The 22,691-nt window shown below is 40.4% G+C and overlaps 1 protein-coding gene across 6 annotated transcripts in view; it reads left to right on the top strand.

Annotated features, from left to right (window-relative positions):
- PTPRZ1 (protein tyrosine phosphatase receptor type Z1) overlaps positions 1-22,691 on the top strand; it is a 211,801-nt gene that overhangs the window by 43,027 nt on the left and 146,083 nt on the right. For all 6 annotated transcript variants that reach the window (XM_032791702.1, XM_032791701.1, XM_032791698.1 and 3 more), the window contains exon 2: positions 9,655-9,720. In XM_032791702.1, the coding sequence (XP_032647593.1) occupies positions 9,655-9,720 (66 nt within the window). The remainder of the gene's footprint in view (positions 1-9,654; positions 9,721-22,691) is intronic.

The following is a 22,691-nucleotide window of genomic DNA, read 5'->3' as shown; positions in this document are numbered from 1 at the left end:
GAAGAGCCAGCATTTGGCCCTAAAAATATACCAGGTGGTAATAGGAATATAAATAGCAACACACTGAAATGAAGAATAGAAAGTGAGTCCAGTAGAAGAAATATCATGAGTATAGATTTAAGAATTGCCATTACCTCAGTATCTGCAGTATTCCCTGTACATATTTTAGGGAAAATCGCAAGTACTGAGGTCCTGGTTTTACACTAAGGTCAATGAACACTCTAAGTACAGCCAATGTATAACACACCAGTATGTTTACAGTCTAGAAATGTAATGAAGCTTTGCTGTATAGAACTGTGCAGCACATTCATTTATTACTGATGTAAAAATATCAAACCCTTATTGGGTTGAGGTCCAGATGGTTGCTGGCCTACATCTCTTGCCAGACTCAAAGTTAGGGAATAAGAATCTTGTTAATATCCATGTTAGTAACTGCCTGAAATGGGTGAAGACAGGGCCATGACCTCCTGTACCCCTAGGTTGGCCAGTGAGCTGGCTGGACATAGAGGGAAGCATACACTATATCCTCTGCAGTGGAGCGACCATTCCAGCATGCTCTCCCTAGGAGCTTTAATTTAACCAGAATTCCTCCCCTCAGAATATCTCCTTTGCACCCTCTCTGGTGCAATTACTGAAGATAGGAAATGAGAATCTAATGGTTTATAAAATCTACTTCCCATATCCTGCTTTACTAAGTATATTGACAGATTAAAAATAGTGCAGGCAGCCAGTAAATTGCATGAAGATTTTTAGCAAAAATTGTGATGACTGTTTTTCCTGAACATGTTAATTGCTTGTTCTTTTTTAATAGGTCAGTAAAAGCTCAGGAAAAGTGGATGTGCATTCAGTCTGTAGGGTGGAAAGAATTCTGGAAACTATCTACGTAATGGTTCCTGCCTTGGGCATATCCAAACCTAAGGCATGACATGGCCTGCCATTGTGTTATAAATACTAAAAATATGCAGTGGGATCATCCGGGTAGTTGTTAGTATGCACTGATGAAACTTTCAAGGCATGCTGCTTCTATACATTGAGAAAGATCATTAGTAGGATGCACAAGAACGGCCTTCATTGTTAATATTTAGTGTTTTATCTTTTATGACATCTCTTGCCCAAGGTTTATCAGATAGCAAAGTCATATGCATTTACATTTATTTAATTGGTCAATACACTCTCTTCTAACCATTAGAGCACAGTGTTACGATCTTGCTAAAGTCACACAATAAATGAGCTTAATGTAGTTCCCTGTAGGCATTTCTCGCCTCTTCTTTAAAAAAAATAAAAAATCCCTACATAATATGTCATACTGACAGACCATTTACTGAGTGACAGAGGTACTCAACACTTACTACACTTACCAAGCAGATGTATTTAAGAAAAAGCACTAAGCACTGGGAAATATTATGGTAACCTAAATACAACTGTGTGGCTACTTTTGGTCATTGGTGACTTTTTAATGGTGACCAACATATGTGGCATATGTACCATACATTCAGTCTCTCGCTGGCAGCAGCCTGAAAAAATTCATCAAATTCAATAACAAATCTTTGGGAAAAAATGATGCTGCCAAGAATGGTTGGAAAGTAGCCAAGAAAAATGATAAATGACAGCCAGAAAATGCAATAACAGATAATGTAATGTGTTTGCAGCTTCTTGGGCATAGCAGTGCGAATCACTCATTAACTCTATGTTTCCAGGCTTCTCCTGTAACCCATGTGTCAGGAAACAATTTTTAATGTAGAGCTGCAAAGTGTGAATGTCCACTTGCAATGAATATTTCTAAGCCTATACAAAACTTTAGCATGTCCGTATCTGGCTGGGTGCACAGAAGAAAGAAGATAGGCGGGTTTTATTCCAGCCTGCTTTGTGATGGAAGAACACACTGCTGAGGAGAACTTAAAGAGGGGGGTGAAATACAAGCCTCATCTCTAGACCCTGGCCTGATCTTGCTGTCCTTGAAATCTATGAGAGTTTTGCATATCAGTTTCACTGGGCTCTCTGTGGACTGCTAACCATAACACTGCTAGTTTGAATGCTTTTGTGTGTGTTTAAAAGTTATTTTAATTTTATAAAATGCCCTTGGTGCAATCTCTAGACATACATGCAGATCAATATTAAAATCACACCAGGTAATCCCCATCTTCCAGATGACAACAAATCCTCACAAATAGAACTCTGATATCTCCACGAAGTGCAAAGGACATTCAGACTCTTAAAATCACCCATCCTTTCTGACAAATGTCTAGAGGCCAGATTCTGCTCACTTAAACCCTTGCAACCCTATTTATTTGAACATTCCATGGGTGTAAGTTAAACGGAACTTGCCACTGAGTGAATACTAACACCTTGCTAAGCAATTAGAAGGTCAGTAAATCTGGACTCTGTCAGACAAATAGGGAAAACAAATGGTTTCAACTTTAGAGATGGTGCACAAGAACAGGACATTTCTAACAGCTTGATTCTGTAACTCTTAACTGCTACTAAGTAGCTTTTGCTCCCCTGAGTTCTTTGGGGATACTTATGATAGTCATAAGAAAAGCTAGGCCCAAAAGTAAGTATGGCTTGATAGGTGTGAGATTAACAGTGAGATATAGTCTTACTAAGAACTAATAGTAAAAAAAACCTTCCCAAAGTCCAGTTAGAAGTGCCTTCTAATGCCTTAGTTGTAGTATTTACATGAAGTTGTGTTTATAGTACATATATTAATAAAATTGCAGTGCTGAAATGCCTTGTTTGTGGGGATAGGGAAACCTAAAAGTTTTCGTACTGGGAAAACGTTCAAATATAAAGATTAAAAAGCAATAAACTCATTTATGTTTTACTTGTATTTAATATTTTTCTAGCCATATTCTTTCCTAACTACTGAATTGTAATGGATGCAGATGCTGTTCTCAGTTTTTCAATGGAACATTAATGAAGTGAATGAGGATTGAACAGATATAACTAAGATCAAAATATGGCCCATTGTTTTTAAATAAAATCCATTTCTGTCAAATGCTAGACCTGTTAAAGACATGCCCCTTCTGCCGTGAGCAATGTCTCCTGCGCTGGGGCTTGTGAGGAGGGTTCCTGGCTGGATCTGAGGTTTTTAAAGGCCTTTTATGCCCTCTGGCCCCTTTGCCCAATGTCAGTAATATAAAGGAGCCAGAACAAATGAGGGTCACAGGCACAGAAGTGTTTTTGTTTTTACTGACAGAACTATTCATTATTTACTTTTGCATTTTAATTAATAAAAATTCTGGGCATCAGTCAAACTTACGTACCCAGAAGTAAATTAGGAGTAACTTCACTAAGGTAAATGGAGCTAAACTGGTGGTTTAACTGATGACGTAAATGAGGGTAAAACTGATGTAAGTGAAAGGAGACTCTGGGTATTTATAATAGTGAAAAATAACTACTAGATCTTGTCACTGGCAGTACTCCACTTTTAACCAGAAAATCATCTTCCTCCATTTTCTCCTCCTAGCTAAGGACTGGAACATGCAACAAGGCCAACAACGAATGAGTCAACCTGGTAGTAACACATTTTCATCAGTGTAGCCTCTTGCCAGAAATGTCCCTTAAGTGCCAGTGGAAATGCTATGTGCACCACTGAAATCCATTTGTGCAGAAATAAAAGAAAATTAGTTTCATAGCCTCACAAGGAAATTTTTGGCCTGGTAGAAGTGTGAGGGAATAGGGAAGTGAAAAGCATTTTAATTATTTTTAATACGTATCTGACTTTTATATAAAGGTAGCCATGCAACTGGCTAAAACATCCTATGACTCCGCCAACTTGCTGTTTGAATAAATCAAAAGCTGTGGAAACATGTTCTGCAGCTTCAGGCAAGCCTAGGTGCACATGAAAACATGAAGTATTTTTGCTTTATAAAATAAAACCTCCAGTATTAAGAGTTCAAACTATTTTAGGTATTGGATGAAATACTGTGGGTCAATTTTGCAAAAGCCATGTTGCCATCAATTTTTAAAATCAAGCATTTGGTCCAGAAATTAGTTTCTAATAATGCACATTTGACTTCATTTTTTGTTTCCTCTTTAAATTATTTTCTTCTTCCATTCAGCTAAAATAAAATTTTAATTTAAACACAATAAAGCATTGCATTTACATGGATGCCTACTCCTAGGTAGCCAGGAATAAAGTGGTTGTAGATTTGTTAATTATAACACACAATAAATTACACAAAGATATCCCACCCCTATTTTGTCCATACACCGTCAGCTGGTCAACCTCAAGTATTTACACAAAGCATTACTGTATTTTCTCATAGTAGTATTACACCAGTACCACTGAGGAAACACTGCTGTATTTGTGTCCTCTCTCTGTCTTTCACTCACTCTTTTTTCAAACTCTCCCCTCCCCAGCTGTGCATTACTTCCACCATCACCTTCCTCAAAAGCAGTTCATTCTGTGTGTGTGTGTGTGTGTGTGTGTGTGTGTGTGTTGCAATTTTCAATTTTTTAAAATGGAAAGAGAGCAATGGGAAAAAAGTTAACAATTGCAAATGCGGGAAAGCATAGTATTTGTAAATCAGTTTTCTGTGAGCATTTTGTAAAGAGTACAACAGGTGACTAGCAGAGTAAAGGTGTATGAACTTAGAAAATCCTCTGGCATTTATACAGGCTTCCCACAAGATTTACTGGGTATAAAGGTGTATAATGCACCAAAAAAGTGAATCTTTCTCCTTTTTTCTTGTTCATTGAAGCTATCACTCCTTGTCCATCAGACCTCCGTATGGAATTTAAAAAGTGGTAGTACTCTCTCACGCCCAAACTCTGCTTCATTAGCATATGAATACCCAACGGATTGTTTGAAGTAACAATTAGGAGAACAACAGATAAAGGAGGAAATTGGAGACAGCAACTAACACCTGGGAATCAGGGCTTAAATAGCTTTCTTTTACATATTGATTAAAAGAAAACATAAGGTGGTACAGAAAAAGTGCTAATATACATAACAGCATGGCTTGGCTGTCACTCTCAGTTACACTCTACACATAGCTCACTTACCATTTTGCCTGGTAAGGGCCTTATCCTGCTGTTTTTGTGCACACCAAATTCTGTTGACTACAGTGGATGTACACATGTATAGGGGCTGCAAGATTTCAGGGGAAATGTCTTAAAGGAGTTGGAGTCATGTGGATGATTCAGGTGTCCTGTCAGAATCAGCAACATGCTCCAGGGAAACAACTGGAAAATATTGTGATATATATGTAAATATTCTTGCACAGAAGCAACTATAATTGTAATGTCCTATAATCAATAATATATGATGGCTTTCTTCCAGGGGTCCTGGTGAAAATAATATAGGGACCTTGCTGAGCTAACGTCTTTGTTTTTGTAAAATTTTATCAATGGCACAATATGAGCAGAGTTTTACACCATCTTACAGCATTTTCTCAAAAAAGACAATCAGTACATGCACTTGGTATGCCTGCATAGTTAATTGTTTCTGCAGTAGGTTACAGTGTGATTCTTTTGAACAATGTTTAAAGAAACTACATTAGGGTTATGACCCTAAAATATGACAGGGATTCTCAAAACCCCTGCAACCTCTATCTAAACATGAGGGCCCAGATTCTGCTTTTATCATCTGTGCACACCAATAAAGTCACAGGAGTTGTATGGGCATTAGTGAGAGCAGAGTTTGGTCTGAGGTTATTTAATGGTGGATATTCATCTAAAAACAAAACTACGTAAATCTAGGTATAATACAAACTTTTAATAGTAATCAATTTTTCTATTCAGGGCTGAAATTCCATTGCAGAAAGCTTTGCTCCCCCTATCATCAAATGAAGTCATCAGTCACATACTGGACAAAGAAAGACTTAGCCCTGGTCTACACTATGCGTTTAAACCGATTTTAGCAGCTTTAAACTAATTTAACGCTGCACCTGTCCACACAACGATGCCCTTTATATCGATATAAAGGGCTCTTTAAACAGGTTTCTGTACTCCTCCCCGATGAGAGGAGTAGCACTGAAATCGGTGTTGCCGTGTTGGATTAGGGTTAGTGCGGCTGCAAATTGACGGCATTGGCCTCCGGGCGGTATCCCACAGTGCACCACTGTGACCGCTCTGGAAAGCAATCTGAACTCAGATGCACTCTCCAGGTAGACAGGAAAAGCCCTGCAAACTTTTGAATTTCATTTCCTGTTTGGCCAGCGTGGAGCTCTGATCAGCACGGGTGGCCATGCAGTCCCAAATCCAAAAAGAGCTCCAGCATGGACCGTACAGGAGATACTGGATCTGATCGCTGTATGGGGAGACAATCTGTTGCTAGTGCAACAGTAGCTGCGGCATTACAGAATAACGTAAATGACAAAGCTTGAAAAAAAGATGCTTCAGTTCTTTGCTATGATACAGAGTCCCAGCACGTGCTGTGTGACAAGGCGTTAACGGCTGGAAAGCCAAAGATATAAATGGAATCGCTCATGGAGGAGGGAGGGAGGCGGAGGGAGTAGCCTGAGGATCTCCAGGCTATCCGCACAGTCCCCGCAGTCTCCGAAAAAGCATGTTGCATTCTGGCTGAGGCTGCGGCATATGCTGTAGGGTCAAACACAATTGTCTGGGGTGTTTCAGGGTATATGCTTGTCATTCCTGACCCTCTTTCCTCCCGTCATGAAAGAAAGGGAAAAAAATCGTTTCTATGACTTGTTCAATGTCAGCCAATATGTCTAGCTGCATGTGCTGGTAGACAGACGGTGCTGCGGCACTGACACAGCATCCTGCTCATACCTTCCTCCTCGGGGGGAGACGAGAGAGGGTGGCTAGACGGACATGTGCAGTAGGACTCGTAGCCATCCTCGAGTGCAATCGATCTGCTGTGGATGTGCTCCTGCTGGGCCTCAGGTGAGGTCGGCCGGGCATACCGTGGGTAAAAATAGGAATGACGTGCCCGGTCTATCCGCAGCAGATGGTAGCGAATGGGCTGTAAGCAGCGTCTTCATCATAGAACATGGGGGCTGAGGCTCAATCAGCCGCGGCACATCATTTTGATAGGAGCCAGTTTGAGAACGATACCGTCTTTCGCCCATACCCCCTTTTCATGTCTAAAGAAAAGATTCTCTGTACTGCCTGGAGCTATCATAGCAGCAGGATGCTGGGCTGCCTCTCCCTCTCACGCGTTAATGTCTGCCTGGTATCATTAGCGTAGCTGGAGGCTGCCTCCCTCTCATATTATCTCACTTAAAAGTCATGTTCTTATCCATCCTTCTTATTACTGCACGTCACCACAAACGGCGGGAGCAGCTGCAAACGGTAGCGCCTAGGAGGTTGGAGAGGAGGGAAGCAACAGGTGGGTTGTTGCAGGGGCAACCCCGCTAGAATGGTTGTAAGCTCCTCATTTTTCTGCAGGGAATCTGACACACCAGCGGGAGCTGTGCTCTCTGGGACTCTGGTTAGCACTGGTTCTCTAAGTACACTTGCCCGCAATATCTATGGGGGCAGGACCTGAACTCTATTTTAATACAACATGAAAGGAGGGAACTGACCGGGGGAAGTCATTCCATTTTTGTCTTGCCGCTCCCAGCCGACTCAGTGAGAGGCGGGTCAGAAGCACCCATGGACAGCAGCAGACGGTACAGATCGATGATAACTTGTCATCTCATCACCATTTACAATGGCATGGCAGCCGGTACATAGAAGCGACTGATAACGTCGTCTCTGTTATCTTGCAAAGGCATAAATGATGGTGTTGTGTAGCCTGCAGTACCGGCTCTGTCAGTCGGCATCCAGTACACGTAATCTGTAACAGTGTCAAAAGGCAAAACGGGCTCCAATGGTTGCCAATCTATGGCGTCTTCCAGGGCAATCCAGGAAAAACAGGGCGCGAAATGATTGTCTGCCGTTGTTTTCACCGGAGGAAGGATTGAGTGACGGCATTTACCCAGAATCACCCGCGACACTGTTTTTGCACCATCATGCACTGGGATCTCAACCCAGAATTCCAATGGGCAGGGGAGACTGAGGGAACTATGGGATAGCTACCCACAGTGCAATGCTCCAGAAATCAACGCTAGCTTTGGTACATGGACGCACACCGCTGAATTATTGTGCTTTGTGTGGCCGCATGCACTCGACTTTATACAGTCTGTTTTACAAAACCAGTTTATATAAAATCGGGATAATCCTGTAGTGTAGACATACCCTTAGAGTGAAATCCTGGCCCCTTGAAGTCAATGACAAAATTCTCACTGACTTCAGTGGAGCCAGAATTGACCATTTCTGAAGGGCCACGAAGGAATACATTTTCTGGAAGTGGGAGTTTCTGGTGCCAGTTGCTGTACTTTAGATGTGATTAGAGAATGGAGTGGGGATGGAATGAAGACTGGAAAGAAGAAAGATATGTTTCATTAGTCCTGCTACCTACAAGTATATCAAATCTGGATGAGCTAAAGCTTTAAAACTGGTCAATAATCTACATTCAAATAAAACTACTAAAATACATTACTATTTTGTGCACATTTGCTTATAAGACCAATGTAGACTGTAATATTGATGGCATTAGTGTTTTGTTTATCTTATATTTACCATTCAAAATCTAAAACAGGTGAATTTAATAAATGTCTAGGCATTAGAAATGATAATTCACTTGTGTCACACTGTCTGGAGTGGCTCGTGACTGTGAGAGCCTACCTCAGGGCAGAGTGTCAGAAAACAGGGTAGATACCCCAAAGTGGTAGATGTTCTATAATTAGATTTCACCAAGCCATTAACAAATGTGAACTCCTGGATCACTATACTGGTCTAACCATGGAGCCACAGACAATCCCCCTAGCGTCTCCAGCCTAAATGAACTTTTATGACAAAAATTACATCATATTTAATTTTACGTTGCTTCCAGTCACAAGAGACCAGTCACTTACCCCAGATCAGCTGGTACACTAGATCCTACACCAAAGACAATGCTGGAAGCCAGATCTATAGTAAACTAACTAAAGATTTATTAGCTAAGAAAAGGACAAGAGAGTTATTGAGAGTTTAAATATAGGCACTGGTGAGTCACAGTTTGTAACTCCAGTGGTGGCAGTAATGTTATAAATTGCCACATTCCCAAAAGTCTTTTCCAGAATATCCAAAAGGTGTCTGAGGAACTCTGTTTTGCATCTGGTACACTTCCCTGTAAGAGTCCAAATAGTCCAGAAATGCAGGACCTTTCCTTGAGTCCATACTTCTCACAGAAAACAAGCTGACAATGTCACTACCCACATGGGCTTTTCCTTTGATAATGGAGGGAGGAATGAATGCATTTTGAGTCTTTGACCTCTGATCATCACACACAATGGCCACTTGCTTTGAAGTTAGCATTTTTTCTGTTAAAGTTCTTCATTTGAATTCCACAAGGCTTCTTTCTTGTTTGATGTGTTATTTAGTCCCAGGGGTATACACAATGTAAATGTTTGCTACAACATTATAATAGGATGCGATAAGTAAAAACAATGCAGATAACATCCCACTAGTGTTCAAGACATTTAAATACTAAATACACTCATACCTTTAACAATCACTTTGATCTATACTAACATACAAGTGAATTGGTCTAGGGTTCTGGCATGAGCTAGTACCTGGTCTACCAGCATCACAACTTGTTTGTGGATTCATCCCTTTTTTTTTCTTGTTACTGATACTTTTCTGTTTTTATTATTTTTTTTGTAGATTTGGTTTATGGATACTATAGACAGCAGAGAAAAATGATTGAAGAGATTGACTGGTCCTATACAGGTAAATGCATTATGTGACTGAAGAAAATATTTTGATTTGATATTTCACATTCACTATTAGAACTCTGGGTCTGCAATATAGCTGTAGCTAAAGTTGTACTGGGGACTGAGTTTTATATATACAGAGTTTGAATTTTAAGTCTGGAAAGTTTCAGGAACAAGTATTGATTCAGTTGCTGTAGCACAGGCTAGATTTGTTTTCACTGAATTTGTTACACTCAAAACAGCATGGCTCTGATTTAAGCAAAGTGGTTTAACATGCAATGGTCTTTAAGACTTGAGTACTCACCTTCTATTGTTAGGCGTTCTCTCTCATCACCTGTATATCACAATTTGGGAATTGTGCAAGGCAGACAGACAGGCCATGGCTGGCTGAGGGGTAGCGAAATTACCTGCACCTGCTCTATGTCCACTCCTGGAACTTGGTAGGATTCAGCTTTGGAGCACCTGACTGTCTTTTTTCCACACCATCCTCAGGATCAGTCAGTCTCATACAGAGCTCCCATCTGTGGGAGGGGAGGACTTTACTGCTGCTTGGGATTTACCCACACTTGTCTTCAGTATGGATTGAATAACAGGTGAATAAGACTTATACAGATGGGCTGTATTAGAACTTCAGGATCCCAGATTTTGCTATGAAGGACTGTGATCTTTCAGATGTAAATAATGCTTTAGAACAAAATTAATATTTCAATACATCTTACTCAGAGCCAGTTTTAAAAAATGCAAAGTAACATATAGTAGCTGTATATAGCCACATACTTTTTGTACGGCTTTAATTTGCTTAATCACTGTCAAAAGGCACCAGTATGAGAAGAATCAGGAACCTGGCAAATTTCAGCTTTTAATATCTTTAGTTCAAAAAGTTTCTGAAGCTACAGATAACTTTTCAAATCTAAAAATAGAACTAAACTGATTTTAGTCTCCATCTCTCAGTTTGTAAGGCAAAACCTTTTCTTCCATGGTAGAACATGTATAACAAGTTTGAGCCCAGAGAGAATTGAACCAGGCAAGTCATAAACCCCTTAACAATGAGTTTATAATGGAAACACCTACTCAGACACTTTGTGCTATAGTATCCCTGGGCAAGATCAATCAGTGCAACATTCCATATTCAAAATCCGTCTCTGTCTTTTGTAAATATTACTCTGTATAAAAGTAGAGTTGATCACAAAGAATGCATATGCTCAGAGGCCAAATCCTGATCCCTATGCAAAGAACTAGTAAAGCATTTTTGCACGTCTTTGCATAGGGGATTGATATGGGGATCAGGGCAGGACAGAACCTCCCCTTAGGCCACAAAATACCATCAGAACTTTTTTTCAGCTGCTACTACACCCTCAGGACTGCAGTAACACCTCTAATCCATGGGCATCCTCTCTGCCTGATTTTTTTTAAAGCTGGATCTGTACCATTCAGATGGACAGACTTAATCTCTAAGAAGTTTGTATGTGGCTGAGACCACACTGCACAGCTCAACTGCACAGCTCTGTTGCTATGAGACCTCCTAAGACTCTTTTTGCAAAGTCTTTCCTGGTCTTACATGTTCTATCTCCTTCTGGATGCATTTGTTGTCACCAAAACTTGAATTTGTCTATGTACTCAATTTTGCCAGCTCTCATAATTTTATCATAACTGTCATGATATTTGGTGTGTTTCTTAAAGCTCCAGTTCCTGGAGTCAAGAGATATGTCAAAACTTCAGCTTTCATTTTTTAAAAGTAAGTTTCTAGTCCTCATGGTTGCAGAGAACAACTTTAAAATGTAACAACCTGAGAGCATTCTAAAGGCTCAAAAGCCAGAAGGCAAATAAAAAGAACCCAATCTTTGTTTATTAAATCTCAACATTTTTAAGCCAGTCACATGAATTTTTAAGGCCTGACTGATGATTTTTGAATGCTCAAAGTTGGCAATACGAGGTATGCACATGCCTGTTTGCATATGGAAACTAGGGGTTTGGTGCATAAACTTGCATGCACAAGTTTGAATGTACAGCCCAAACTGAGAAAGTGTACTCATTCTTTGCTCAGACTCAAATTATGCTTGGATTTGATAGCCTTGAATCCTGAGCGTTAAAGAGCTTGAGAAATTAGCCTCTGTGGCTGTTGCCTTGTGGCAGCTTTGTGGGCCTTTGGGGCTCTCCAACCATTGAGTTTCATCAGCATGAGATAGAAGAATTCCCTCTCCTGCAGTTGCACAATTTACTTTAGACAGGGGCCTGTAAGTCTGATCTGCTAGTAAACAGTAATATAGCCAGGTATGGACAAACTTCACCCTGCCCACAAATGTTCGTCTAGAGTTACTATGTTTCAGGTTATCAAAAAGCAGACACTCTGTGGAGGAGGTGAAGGAGCTAAATGAGAAGAGCGGAACATAGATGGGGGTACAGCTGGGTGTGTTGGAGGGGATTCCTGTGGTAGGGGTACTTATTGGAGATAGGGGGCAGTGACAGGACAGCAGGCACAAGCCCAGGATGCAGCAACGGTTGTCAATCAGCACGTCTCTGTGGGACACCCTTCCCAAGGCTGGGAGCCTAGGCCTGGGTGGGCAGGATCTGGCAGCTGTGGCTTGCAAGGGAACGGACCAATCAGCTATGAATGCAGGGGAGGGACCGATCAGGAAGTGGACCAAATGGGGCTCTTTCTGAGCTGCAGCCTGTCTGCTCTGCAAAAACCCCAGACATTTCCTGTTGTTTGAAAAATCTGCCTGGACAAAGAAAAGCAGTTCAAAAAAAGAGGCTGTGTCAGGGGAAACTTGGACATATGGTCACCTCCCTTAATGTACTTCTGGAAGGTGCTTGTCTGCTACAGTGGGATGATAGTAGCATATGAACTGATATAGAATAGGACAAATGAAAGAATAATTTGAATCTCCCTCTCAAAAATCCTGAAAATGTAATTTAATAATAAGCCACCTTCATATACCATGGCATTGTTTACATATCTTTTAAATTAGGCTCCTAATAAAATGTTATTAACAACATTGTATTCTGAAGGAATACCTGTGTTCTGAATACACTTCATAATTCTTAGGACACAATTTACTGCTGTGCACTAAACCGTGCATTTGCATGCATAGATCTATAAATCTGCATGTGAAGTAAGCTGGTTTGAATACACAAGTGTTGAATTTTGGAGGTGCAAGAAATGTAAGCATTTTGCAGGTGTATGTGTAATGCATAAAACAGAAAAATATACCCTAACAGCTATTTTGCTAAGTAAATATCTTTATTTCAATAGGATTATAATTGGGCATTAAATTATCAGATGAAATGACTCTTTGTCCAGTGTGGAACATTTCTAAAATAGTGACATATATTAAGAAATAATGAGACTGATAATCTTACAGAGAAAAAATTTAGTATACTGAGCAACTACATTTGGTGAAATTGATTATTTGGTGGACAATGAACATTTATATATATTTTGGGTGCAGCAACAATCCCATGCTAATTCAATCTGTAAAACAAGCAACATGAGTTTAAATTATTTTTGTGACATCTACATGAAAGCTTTTGTATGGATGCCATGTTCAAATACGTAATTTTAGCTGGAATAAGTGGCCTACTGCAGCTTTTCTGATGTATCTGGAAGAATGTGGTCTGAGAAGTTTCAAGTCTGTGTATATACCTTGTAAACATGGACTCCTGCTACAAAGAATCACTTTTTCTCTTGGTGAAATTCTACTCTTAGTCAGGGTTTTATTGTTTATATTCATGTTCCCATGTGCCTCAAACAGGATCTAAATTCTCTGATGAGGCCCCTAGCTTCTGTAGGACTCCAGTGCAGTATTATGCTAAAATTGGAAATTCTACCCAATTTTCCAGTAAATAAAAAAGGGAGATATTTTTATTGAATTTAATATGTGAATGAATAATGCCACCAGTTTAGTATTCCTTGTCTTGTTGTTTGATATTAAATTCAGTTTATACTGCCTCCCAGTGTGCAGCTTGACAATGCATAACTGCCTTTCGGAAGTTGTCAAAAGCTCCAACTTTCACCCTGGCTATTGAGTAAGAGGTAATTTGAGATTGGAGTGTCCAGGAAGGTGTGGGAGTTGTAGAGTAGTTTGGAATTCAGAGGGCTGATGCGGCTTTTGGCACTGCAAAAGATGCATCTCTTTCCTCCTTCTTTTGAGCTGGGTTGAAGATAATTTTGAACTTTTCTGGTGGGTCTTGAACAACTAGTTTACGACATCAGCAACTCTTAACTCCTGATGTCCCTCTTCGCACCCACCCCAATTGCTTCTGACAGTTATGGGTAAGGACTTTACTGTGAAAACAATCAGTGGTGAAATGACTAACCACATTAACATTAACATTGCCATAATTCAACATATCAGCTGGAGCTACTGTTTCAGGTGATCAGTTTCATTCTCCAGTAAACATCACTGTTCCAGCTCATGTTCAGTTCACATTAAAACGCTTATCTTTGAAACTGTGGGTGCTGAAAATATAGGTCAACATTTCCAAACCTGGGTTTGGTATCTAAATCCGTATTTAGGCTCCTAACTAAAAGTGGCCTGATTTTTTTAGACATTCTGTTAGATTTCCAGTTCTGTTTGTTGTGTATGTATGGACTCAGGTGCCCAACTTTAGGCTTTTTGACCTTAGATTCTGTTGCCTAATTCCTCAGGACTGGGTAAATTCCGTGGCAAACTCAGTTACATAGAAATGCCAGAAAAAGAAGTCTTTGCTTATGGAGGGGGTTTAGAGAAAAGCCATGAGAATGATAAAGGGCTTACAACACAGATGCCTTATAGAGATTGACTCAAGGAGATCAATCTATTTAGCTTAACAAAGAAAAGTTTAAGGGGTTATTTGATTATAGTCTATAAGTTCCTACATGGGGAGCAAATATTTGACAGTGGCCTTTTCGGTCTAACAGAGACATGTATGACACAATCCAATAGCTACAAATTGAAGCTAGGCAAATTCAAACTGGAAATAATGCATAAAATTTTAACAGTGAAGGTAATTAACCATTGGAACAATTTACTGGGAGCACTGGTAGATTCTCCATCACTGGCAATTTTAAAATCAAAATTGAATGCTTTTCTGAAAGATTTACTCTAGGAATTATTTGGGGGATGTTTTAGGGTGGTCTTTTCTGACCTTGAATCTATGAATATTTTAGGAATCAGTGTGCTTCTATTTATCACTCTTCCATGGGGCAGCAGATAGCTGTGCCACTTCAGCTGGAACTCAGGGAAGGAATTGTGACACAGAGAGCTGACCTTACTTCCCTCTTATTCCCAAGGAAAAGTTATCAACTACCACTCCTGACCAGCAGCTGATTACAATGCCCTCCCACCCCTGACATGTGTGCCAGCTAAACTGGGTTTACCTATATATTAGGAGGGCAGAGCTAAGGCTCCACACACTCCTGACCCCTCTCTGCCCACTTTGCACCCCCCTGTTAGAGAGTGAGAGCACTGGGGACATAGCCCCAGCTTCTCCTCCCTATGCCTGATGTGGTAATAAGCTGCACTGGTAGGTTGGGGGGAGGGACTTTGCCCACATTTATACCCCTACAAGGTGAAGATCTGTCTCTTGTAATTAAGTCATATTAAATTGAGGTTAGATTGCAATTATTAAATACCATTTTTAATAGGATGGTTTCCCCGGTGAAAGAAAACTAATGAATTCCTTCCTTCTTCCTAGGACTAAGTGAGAGATGGCAGGGTGCTGACACATGGGAAACTTAGGTTCAGGAGCAGCCAAGGGCTGATGAAACTAGGAAGCATGGATGCATCTGGGCTCCAAGGAGAGGGTGCATGTCGCATCATATTTGTATTTATTCCTGCTGGCTAGCTACTATAGCAGTATTGGCATAATGTTGTGATCAGACCTGATATTTGTATTGCCCTGCAGGAAATACATGACTGTGATCATATCCATGTATCAATAATAAACGACCTGATAGATCAGTGCTGTAAATAACCAAGAAAAACCTATGCCACTGTGCTCTGGAGGGTCCCACCCTAATAAAGGTTCTAGCATAAAAGATAAAAATAGTGTGGATTATTGAATTAGCTGATTTAAGAAGTGGCTCAGAGGCTAGCTTCATTTTTCTAGTTGGCTGTTTGCTTAGGAGACTGTCCAAATGCTTCTTGCATGATAGTTCATTCCATGCATTTGTGTCCCTGTGTTTGGGCAGGCTGATGATTCAGCAACAGAAATTACAACATTACACATTTCAGTGCATCACAGGGTTGCAGTTTTCCCTGGTATGCAATTGCATGTAAACATTATTGACCATGGAGAAGACATTTTAAATCTCTAGATGGACTGTGTCAATGAGAAACAAGCAAAGAACATGTGTAAAATAAATGAGAAAATAACTATATTTATGGTCAAATATGTGTGGCCCTTATGTTCCTATAAATAAAAGCTATGGTTCAAAAGAGCCTGTTCATTCAAATAGAAGCTTCCTCTTTTGTTATAGTAGAATTGGTCTTTGAGCACAAAAAAGAAGGCTCATAACAGCAAATTACAGCTTATTGAACTTTGATGCAATCAACAGTTTTTAGCATAAATTCGGTGGAAAATTAAGTACACAATGCAGATATTCTTTATAAAGTGGGCCCTGGTATGGTTGCACATGGCCCTTCAGCCTTGGATGCTTGTAGCAGATTAAAGTAACAAAGATACAAAGCATGACCCATGTATGACCCCAGCTCATGTTTGTCCCCAGTTTCATAAAGTTCTATAATTTTCTGCCCTCTAATGGTTTGCAATTAAGACAGCAGTGATCTGTTTGCCAAAATTTCCTGCTCCGATGAGGCCTATCCCATCCCCACTTGGCCCCTGTAACTGCTGCATACAAAGGCAATGGAGCACGTGGGTAATGCTCAGAATCAACACATCATCTCATTAACTAGATCTTTTAAAAAGATGCTTCAAAGTTACAGATGATCGAGAATGTGTGTGAGGATGTGCCTGTTAAAGTATGGTATTATTGTTTTGATGAAAATTTCATAGGCAAGGCTCAAAACGGTGTATGTGGTACCTATTAGAGATAGGCAATCTTAAGCCACATGCTTTTTCTAAGCTTACCATCTCTGGGACATGCACCGAAGTAAAAGGAACAAGCACGCTGGGGTCATCTCACACTAGAGTATGGGCTGTGGTTAAATATAATTTAATATGGAGATGTACCTATCTCATAGAGCTGGAAGGGGCATCAAATCCAGTGCCCTGCCTTCACAGCGGGGCTAAGTATTGTCCCTGACAGATTTTTGCCCCAAATGCCCCCCTCAAGGTTTGAGCTCACAACCCTGAGTTTAGTAGGCCAGTGCTCAAACCACTGAGCTATCCTTCCCTGTAAACCAACCTCCTCTATAACCACGGATTTATTTCTCTTTTGTAAGTATATTTAAGCCGTGCTACACTAGGCAAGATTGAGGAAATGTGCAGATGCTTAACATAAGGTTATTGTCAACCACAAACCAAAATAGATTTCTGCACTGATGAATATCAGAGCCCTGCAAACTTAAGACCTGGTCTGTCACTCTTACTCATGCTCATGTCAGTATCTTAGTTCATGAACAATCCCACTGGGTTGGGTCCAGTTATGAACCTCTTTTGGTGTGTGCATTTACTCATGTGAGTAATCCTATTAGTTTCAGTGAGTCTACTTGTATAAATGTTCACATCATGAAAAAGAGCCACACAACTGACCAGTGACAACTGTAACATCTCACGGAACAGATCATGGCCCAACCTATGAAGCCTCATAGGGATGTAAGGAGGGGTAAGACTTTTCCCCCAGTGGCCCTCTCAGCCTGCCCTTATCCCTAAGATAGGTGGTGTATCCCCAGTGCAGGTGAGTGGGGAGTAAGCAGAGAGTGAGAGAAGCACAGACAGGACATAGTATGTTTGAATATTCTACACTTGAGAGTTTTGTGAACCTCCAAGGAGCACACGTATATTTTCCCTTTTAATTTTTTTCCCTTTTAATTGGATCCAGTTTGAGGCAGATGAACAACTGCTTAGATTGATATAGAAGCGAGGGGAGCATGGAATAGCCCCTATTGACAAAAATTACAATCGTATTTATTACTATTTCTGAGCATTCTTAAAGATTTCCTGCAGCTTATTTGCATATTTAGGGCTTGTGTGGGGTGATGTGCAGCTGAGCACTGTCCCAGGGACAGTGCAGGAAAGGACTTATACCTCTAAAAATTGAAATTCCCTCCATGTTTCTCCCTTGCTACAGTGAGATGATAATTTGCTGCTGGCCTATACCAGCATCCAATTACAATACTTCACCACAATCTCATCTATTCTGGCCAAAGTGTTGGAGGGGCAGACTTTTCAGACTATGTTCATGTGACTCAATATTTTTTTGTCATAGATTGTATATTTGTCCTATTTATTGCAATACAGTTTGAGAAACTCAGTTTTCTAGATTCTCTGTACATTTTTATATTTTCTTGCACATCAAAGTATCTCCCCCCAAAATTTAAATTCTTAATTTCTTCCTAGACTCATGGGTTTAAAATGCAGTGTCACACTAAATAGTGACAATATAAAAATGGAACCTTCCTACTCAAAAGATTGGCTCCCTGTGCGTATTCAGAGTCATATCTGCTCATTTCAGAGTCAAAAATAAGTGTTTTCTGCTCTTGCTCCAGTTAGGCCTTCAGATCCAATACAATTAACAGGGCGTGAACTGGTTCCTGTTCTTCCCTCTTGTGCATCAACAACAGAATTGTTTACTGAGTTCCATACAGTCACACCTGTGAAAACCTGTTCACACCAGTGGGGTTATCCAAGTGTCAACAATGACCTAATTTGGTTTACAGACTTTCTATTATCATTGGTAATAACGCACGGCAAGGAAAGAAACCCACTTGATTTAGATCTCAGGCTGACTCTGCAGGGCTGACAACTGGGGGGGAAAAATACTTCTAAGATGAGTACATTTGATCAGGAGTTGTTGAGAAACAGTAAATGTTTAAGTAGTTTATGGAGGGGAAAGAAGTAAATATAAAGGGACTGATCACTCCCTTCCAGGGGAAAATGAGGAAGAGGAAACCTCCATGAGGGTCTTCTGGGAGATTCACCCCCTGTTGCTCCACCAGGGAATCAAGGTTTGTCTTCCCCTCAGAACAGACAATGAGTTGTGCCTACAAACTGCATCTATCTTCATTGATGCTCATGGATCCTAGAAGAGCACTGGTAGCGATAGACATCCATGCAGAGGTCATGTGCTCCTGGACTGGTTCCTTGAACTTTGCAGTACCCTCTTCCCTTGACCATTGCTCCATGGCTGCATGGCTCAAATGGAACCACACTCTCAAGGTAGGGCTTCTGCAGCTGGTGGTTACCCCACAATTCCTCATGAAAGGTGGGCCGCCACGGTGGAGATGGTCCAGTGAAAAGCTATTACAGCCTAGAGCTGTGTTCATATCTCTGCCATAATTTCCACAGGGCTGGTGGGGATTGACAGTATACATCCCCCGACCCAACTCCGCACTCCTTCCGCTTGGTCCCAGACCTGCAGAATGTCCTCTGCTGCCACAAGAGCCAGCTTGAGCCCTTCTTTCAGGTGGAAGAAGTGCATAGTTCCTCTGCACACCGATCAAAGCTGGACATAGTTATAGATATTTCTTTCCATATTGTCACAGTATACTCACAATAAATCAACTTCATTCCCTCCTCTGGGGCCTTCCTCCACATTTCCCAAGGGCTTTCTTTAGGAGAAATTAGGCTGTAGCTGCTAAACCAGAAAAACTCTATGGAATTCCTTGATCTGACACTCTCAGATCCTAATTCTATTTCAATAGCCACAAATATTTTGACAGCTCTAGAATGTTGACTGTTCTAGAATGTTTTATCAGCCACCTCTTTCATCCATTGTTACAGATTCTTCACTTCAGCACTACTCAGTGTGAGTTAGAATACTACCAATGAATTTGCGAACTCAGTGTCAGTCCTCTCAGGTGGACTTTCTCTGATCAAAATGAGATATTTTAAAGAAATATGTGGGCCTTAAGAATAATGCAGTTAAAGGTGGGGAGATGAGAGTACTGAAACCTGGAAAAGATGGTTGATGGCTGGGAAGAGACTCCCAAGTTAGAAGTTTAGGATACTAGGAATTTTTTTTTAAATATCTGAAATATCTTAGCTTAACAGAGAGTTAATCCAGGCCAAGACTGGGTTGTCATAGATCAGCAGCCGTTTATTCTACTGATTTAAAAAACAAACAAAAAATCCTACACTATTTTATTTGATAGTTTAAAAGAGAAAAGTGCACAAACTATTGCTACAGTATTTCAACATCAGATAAATGTGGCAGTTGGAATTGCTCCAGTTATTTGCAAATTATTTTCTAATGTCTCAGGTAACCATGGATTTAGAAACTACTTTTAAAGTCTCTGGCCACTCTTGCATACATACAATCGAGACTGGTAAATGTTTTAAAGTATTGGTTGAATGAATCCTCCACCTGTATTTTTTCTTTTGAATTTTTTTTAAAGCAATAAAAATGTTATTTAGCAACTGATACCTCTTCACTTATCTCAGATAGGTACTCAAGAAGGCTAGAGTTATGTTTGGAATATGTTATTTGTGAAGTGAGCCTTGGAATTCCGACTAGAGTGATCTCTAGGAACTAAATATGAAACATGAGTTCCCAAACTCCTTAATCTGTCACTTTACCACTTTTCAGAATATCCAAAACAGGGTGAAGAAGGAGAGCAACACACAGTAGAATGGATACCATGTAGCACGTTTTATTAGGAGAAAAGTACAATGATTTAAATAGGGAAATCTGTAGATTCCCCTTGCTTGTAAATCTCTGTATACTGTCAGTACTATAGTATCGTGCTATAACTAATCTTTAACAACATATTTTAACTATCAGTGAGAGACTGTTAGTCAAAACCTATGACTGTTTGTCAATGTCTGTTATTGGATATGGATGCAGGGCCAGATAAAGCAATGTCTGTACTCATGCAAGTGAGAGTAACAGATGATAATCTGGTTGCAGGGTTTGTTCAGCCCATCTGAAGTTCATTTATCCTGCCCCTCATCCCCAATTGAATGATTTGTCCTAAAATTACATACAATTTCTGTATATTAGGGAAGGTTGAGTTGGATGTGTGAAAGGTGGTACAGGACAGGAAGGCTGAGGCAAGAAGAGAGTAAGGACAGAGACAGAGATGAAATGATTTTCATGAAGAGATGCAAGGACATGAAAGGGAACCAGAATGCAGCATGAAAAGCAGCATCCGGGGGACTTCTTTCAAACTCCCCATTCAGGTGCAGCATTGAATGTTAAGAAAATGGGGTTCAGAGGATGCTCTTAGTCAGAAGCATCAGGAAAAGCAGATGGGAAGTTGAGACCTGCTGCTGCTGCTGGCCTCTTGTGTGCTTAAGGCAGTGTATTATATTGGGCATGGAGGTCTGGCCCCTAACACAGGATGGGAAGTCGGGAACATAACCCAGATCTCCAAGCTTTGCCACAGACATGCAATGTGATAAGCCACTTTAACATATTATGCCTCAATTCTGAGACAAAATCTGTAAGATGGGGCTAATGGTACTTTACTTCTTCTTCATGGGAGGCAGGAATGCAAATGTACTTGGTCAATATTATGATCTGTGCATTAACTCCTCCTCACCAATTAGGCTCTGGTTTAGAGAAGTACTCAGTGCCTGCGTTTTCTCAGGACACTCCTTTCACTGTATCAGCCCTCCCTAGCATTTACATTTGTGACTCTGCCAACACTGTCTGATTTTCTTCTCCTGTGACACAATCACTATTTTTCAAAGTGTCTCTTGCTTTGCTTTCTTTCCACCAAGCCTATTTCTCTTTTCCCATATTAAATTATCTCTGCCTAGCCTTTTGGTGTCTTCCTTCCTAGTCCTTCTGTCTACATACTAGTTATAAAATCACTGTCACTTTCTGTCTACGGTATTCTAGGGAGAAACTCTTTCCAGTATCAAGCAGCTATTACAGTGCTGGAGAAGGAGCCAGCTGACTCTGTTCCCTTGGCTATCTTTGTGCTTACCCCCTCCTCAGCTCCCTTTCCCAAAATGTCACAGACACTCTCCAGCATGGTTACCATGGTGCATTCTGTTGGAATGTCTGCAAGAGTTCATACAGCCTACCAGCAAATCAGCAACACATTTTAAAAGGTCATATAATGATGCCAGCCATTTACCTACTCTGTTACAATTTAAAGGGCATTATAGTAGCTGCTTATTGGAGCTCACCGGTCTAGTACCCCAGAATCTTCTCTTTCTATCTTTTTGCCCCTCACTGTGTGTGTGTGTGTGTGTGTGTGTGTATGTGTGTGTGTGTGTGTCTCTCTCTCTCTCTCTCTAAACTACCTGGAAGCTTTTCAAATCAGCTGACTAGTTTATAAATATTAGCACTGCTGTAGAACAGTTAAATCCACTGCTCCTTTTGTTCATTATCTTCTGCAAGGATGCTAGAAGATTTTATCCACTTCCTTACAACTGATCAGTCATTTCCAGAAAAAACACAACCCTCTTCTTGGTAGACATTGTTTCCTGTTGTGCAAATGTATATCTGTAGATTGGGAATGGCGGGCCTCCAGCTGTATGAAAATTATAAAAGAAAAACCTCAAATTTGTAGCTAGCCACCGCTAAACTGATGCCCGAACAGTGGAGTCCATTTAAAAAAAGAAACATAGATTTTAAAGCACTTTGTGGAATCCTTTAACAACATTATACATTTTGTCTACATTTTTTCTACAATATTTTATTCACTTCATAAACATATTTTCTAACATAAACATGAATAAATGCTTTTGTTCCAAAAGTTAAGATGCTTGTAAATTGCATTCATAGAAGCATAGAATATCAGAGTTGGAAGGGACCTCAGGAGGTCATCTAGTCCAACCTCCTGCTCAAAGCAGGACCAATTCCCAACTAAATCATCCCAGCCAGGGCTTTGTCAAGCCTGACCTTAAAAACCTCTAAGGAAGGAGATTCCA

The sequence above is a fragment of the Chelonoidis abingdonii genome, chromosome 1 (genome assembly GCF_003597395.2).
Source record: "Chelonoidis abingdonii isolate Lonesome George chromosome 1, CheloAbing_2.0, whole genome shotgun sequence".
Classification (NCBI taxonomy): Eukaryota; Metazoa; Chordata; order Testudines; family Testudinidae; genus Chelonoidis; species Chelonoidis abingdonii.
The sequence above is the reverse complement of the archived record's forward strand: the minus strand, read 5'-3'. Positions and strand labels throughout refer to the sequence as shown.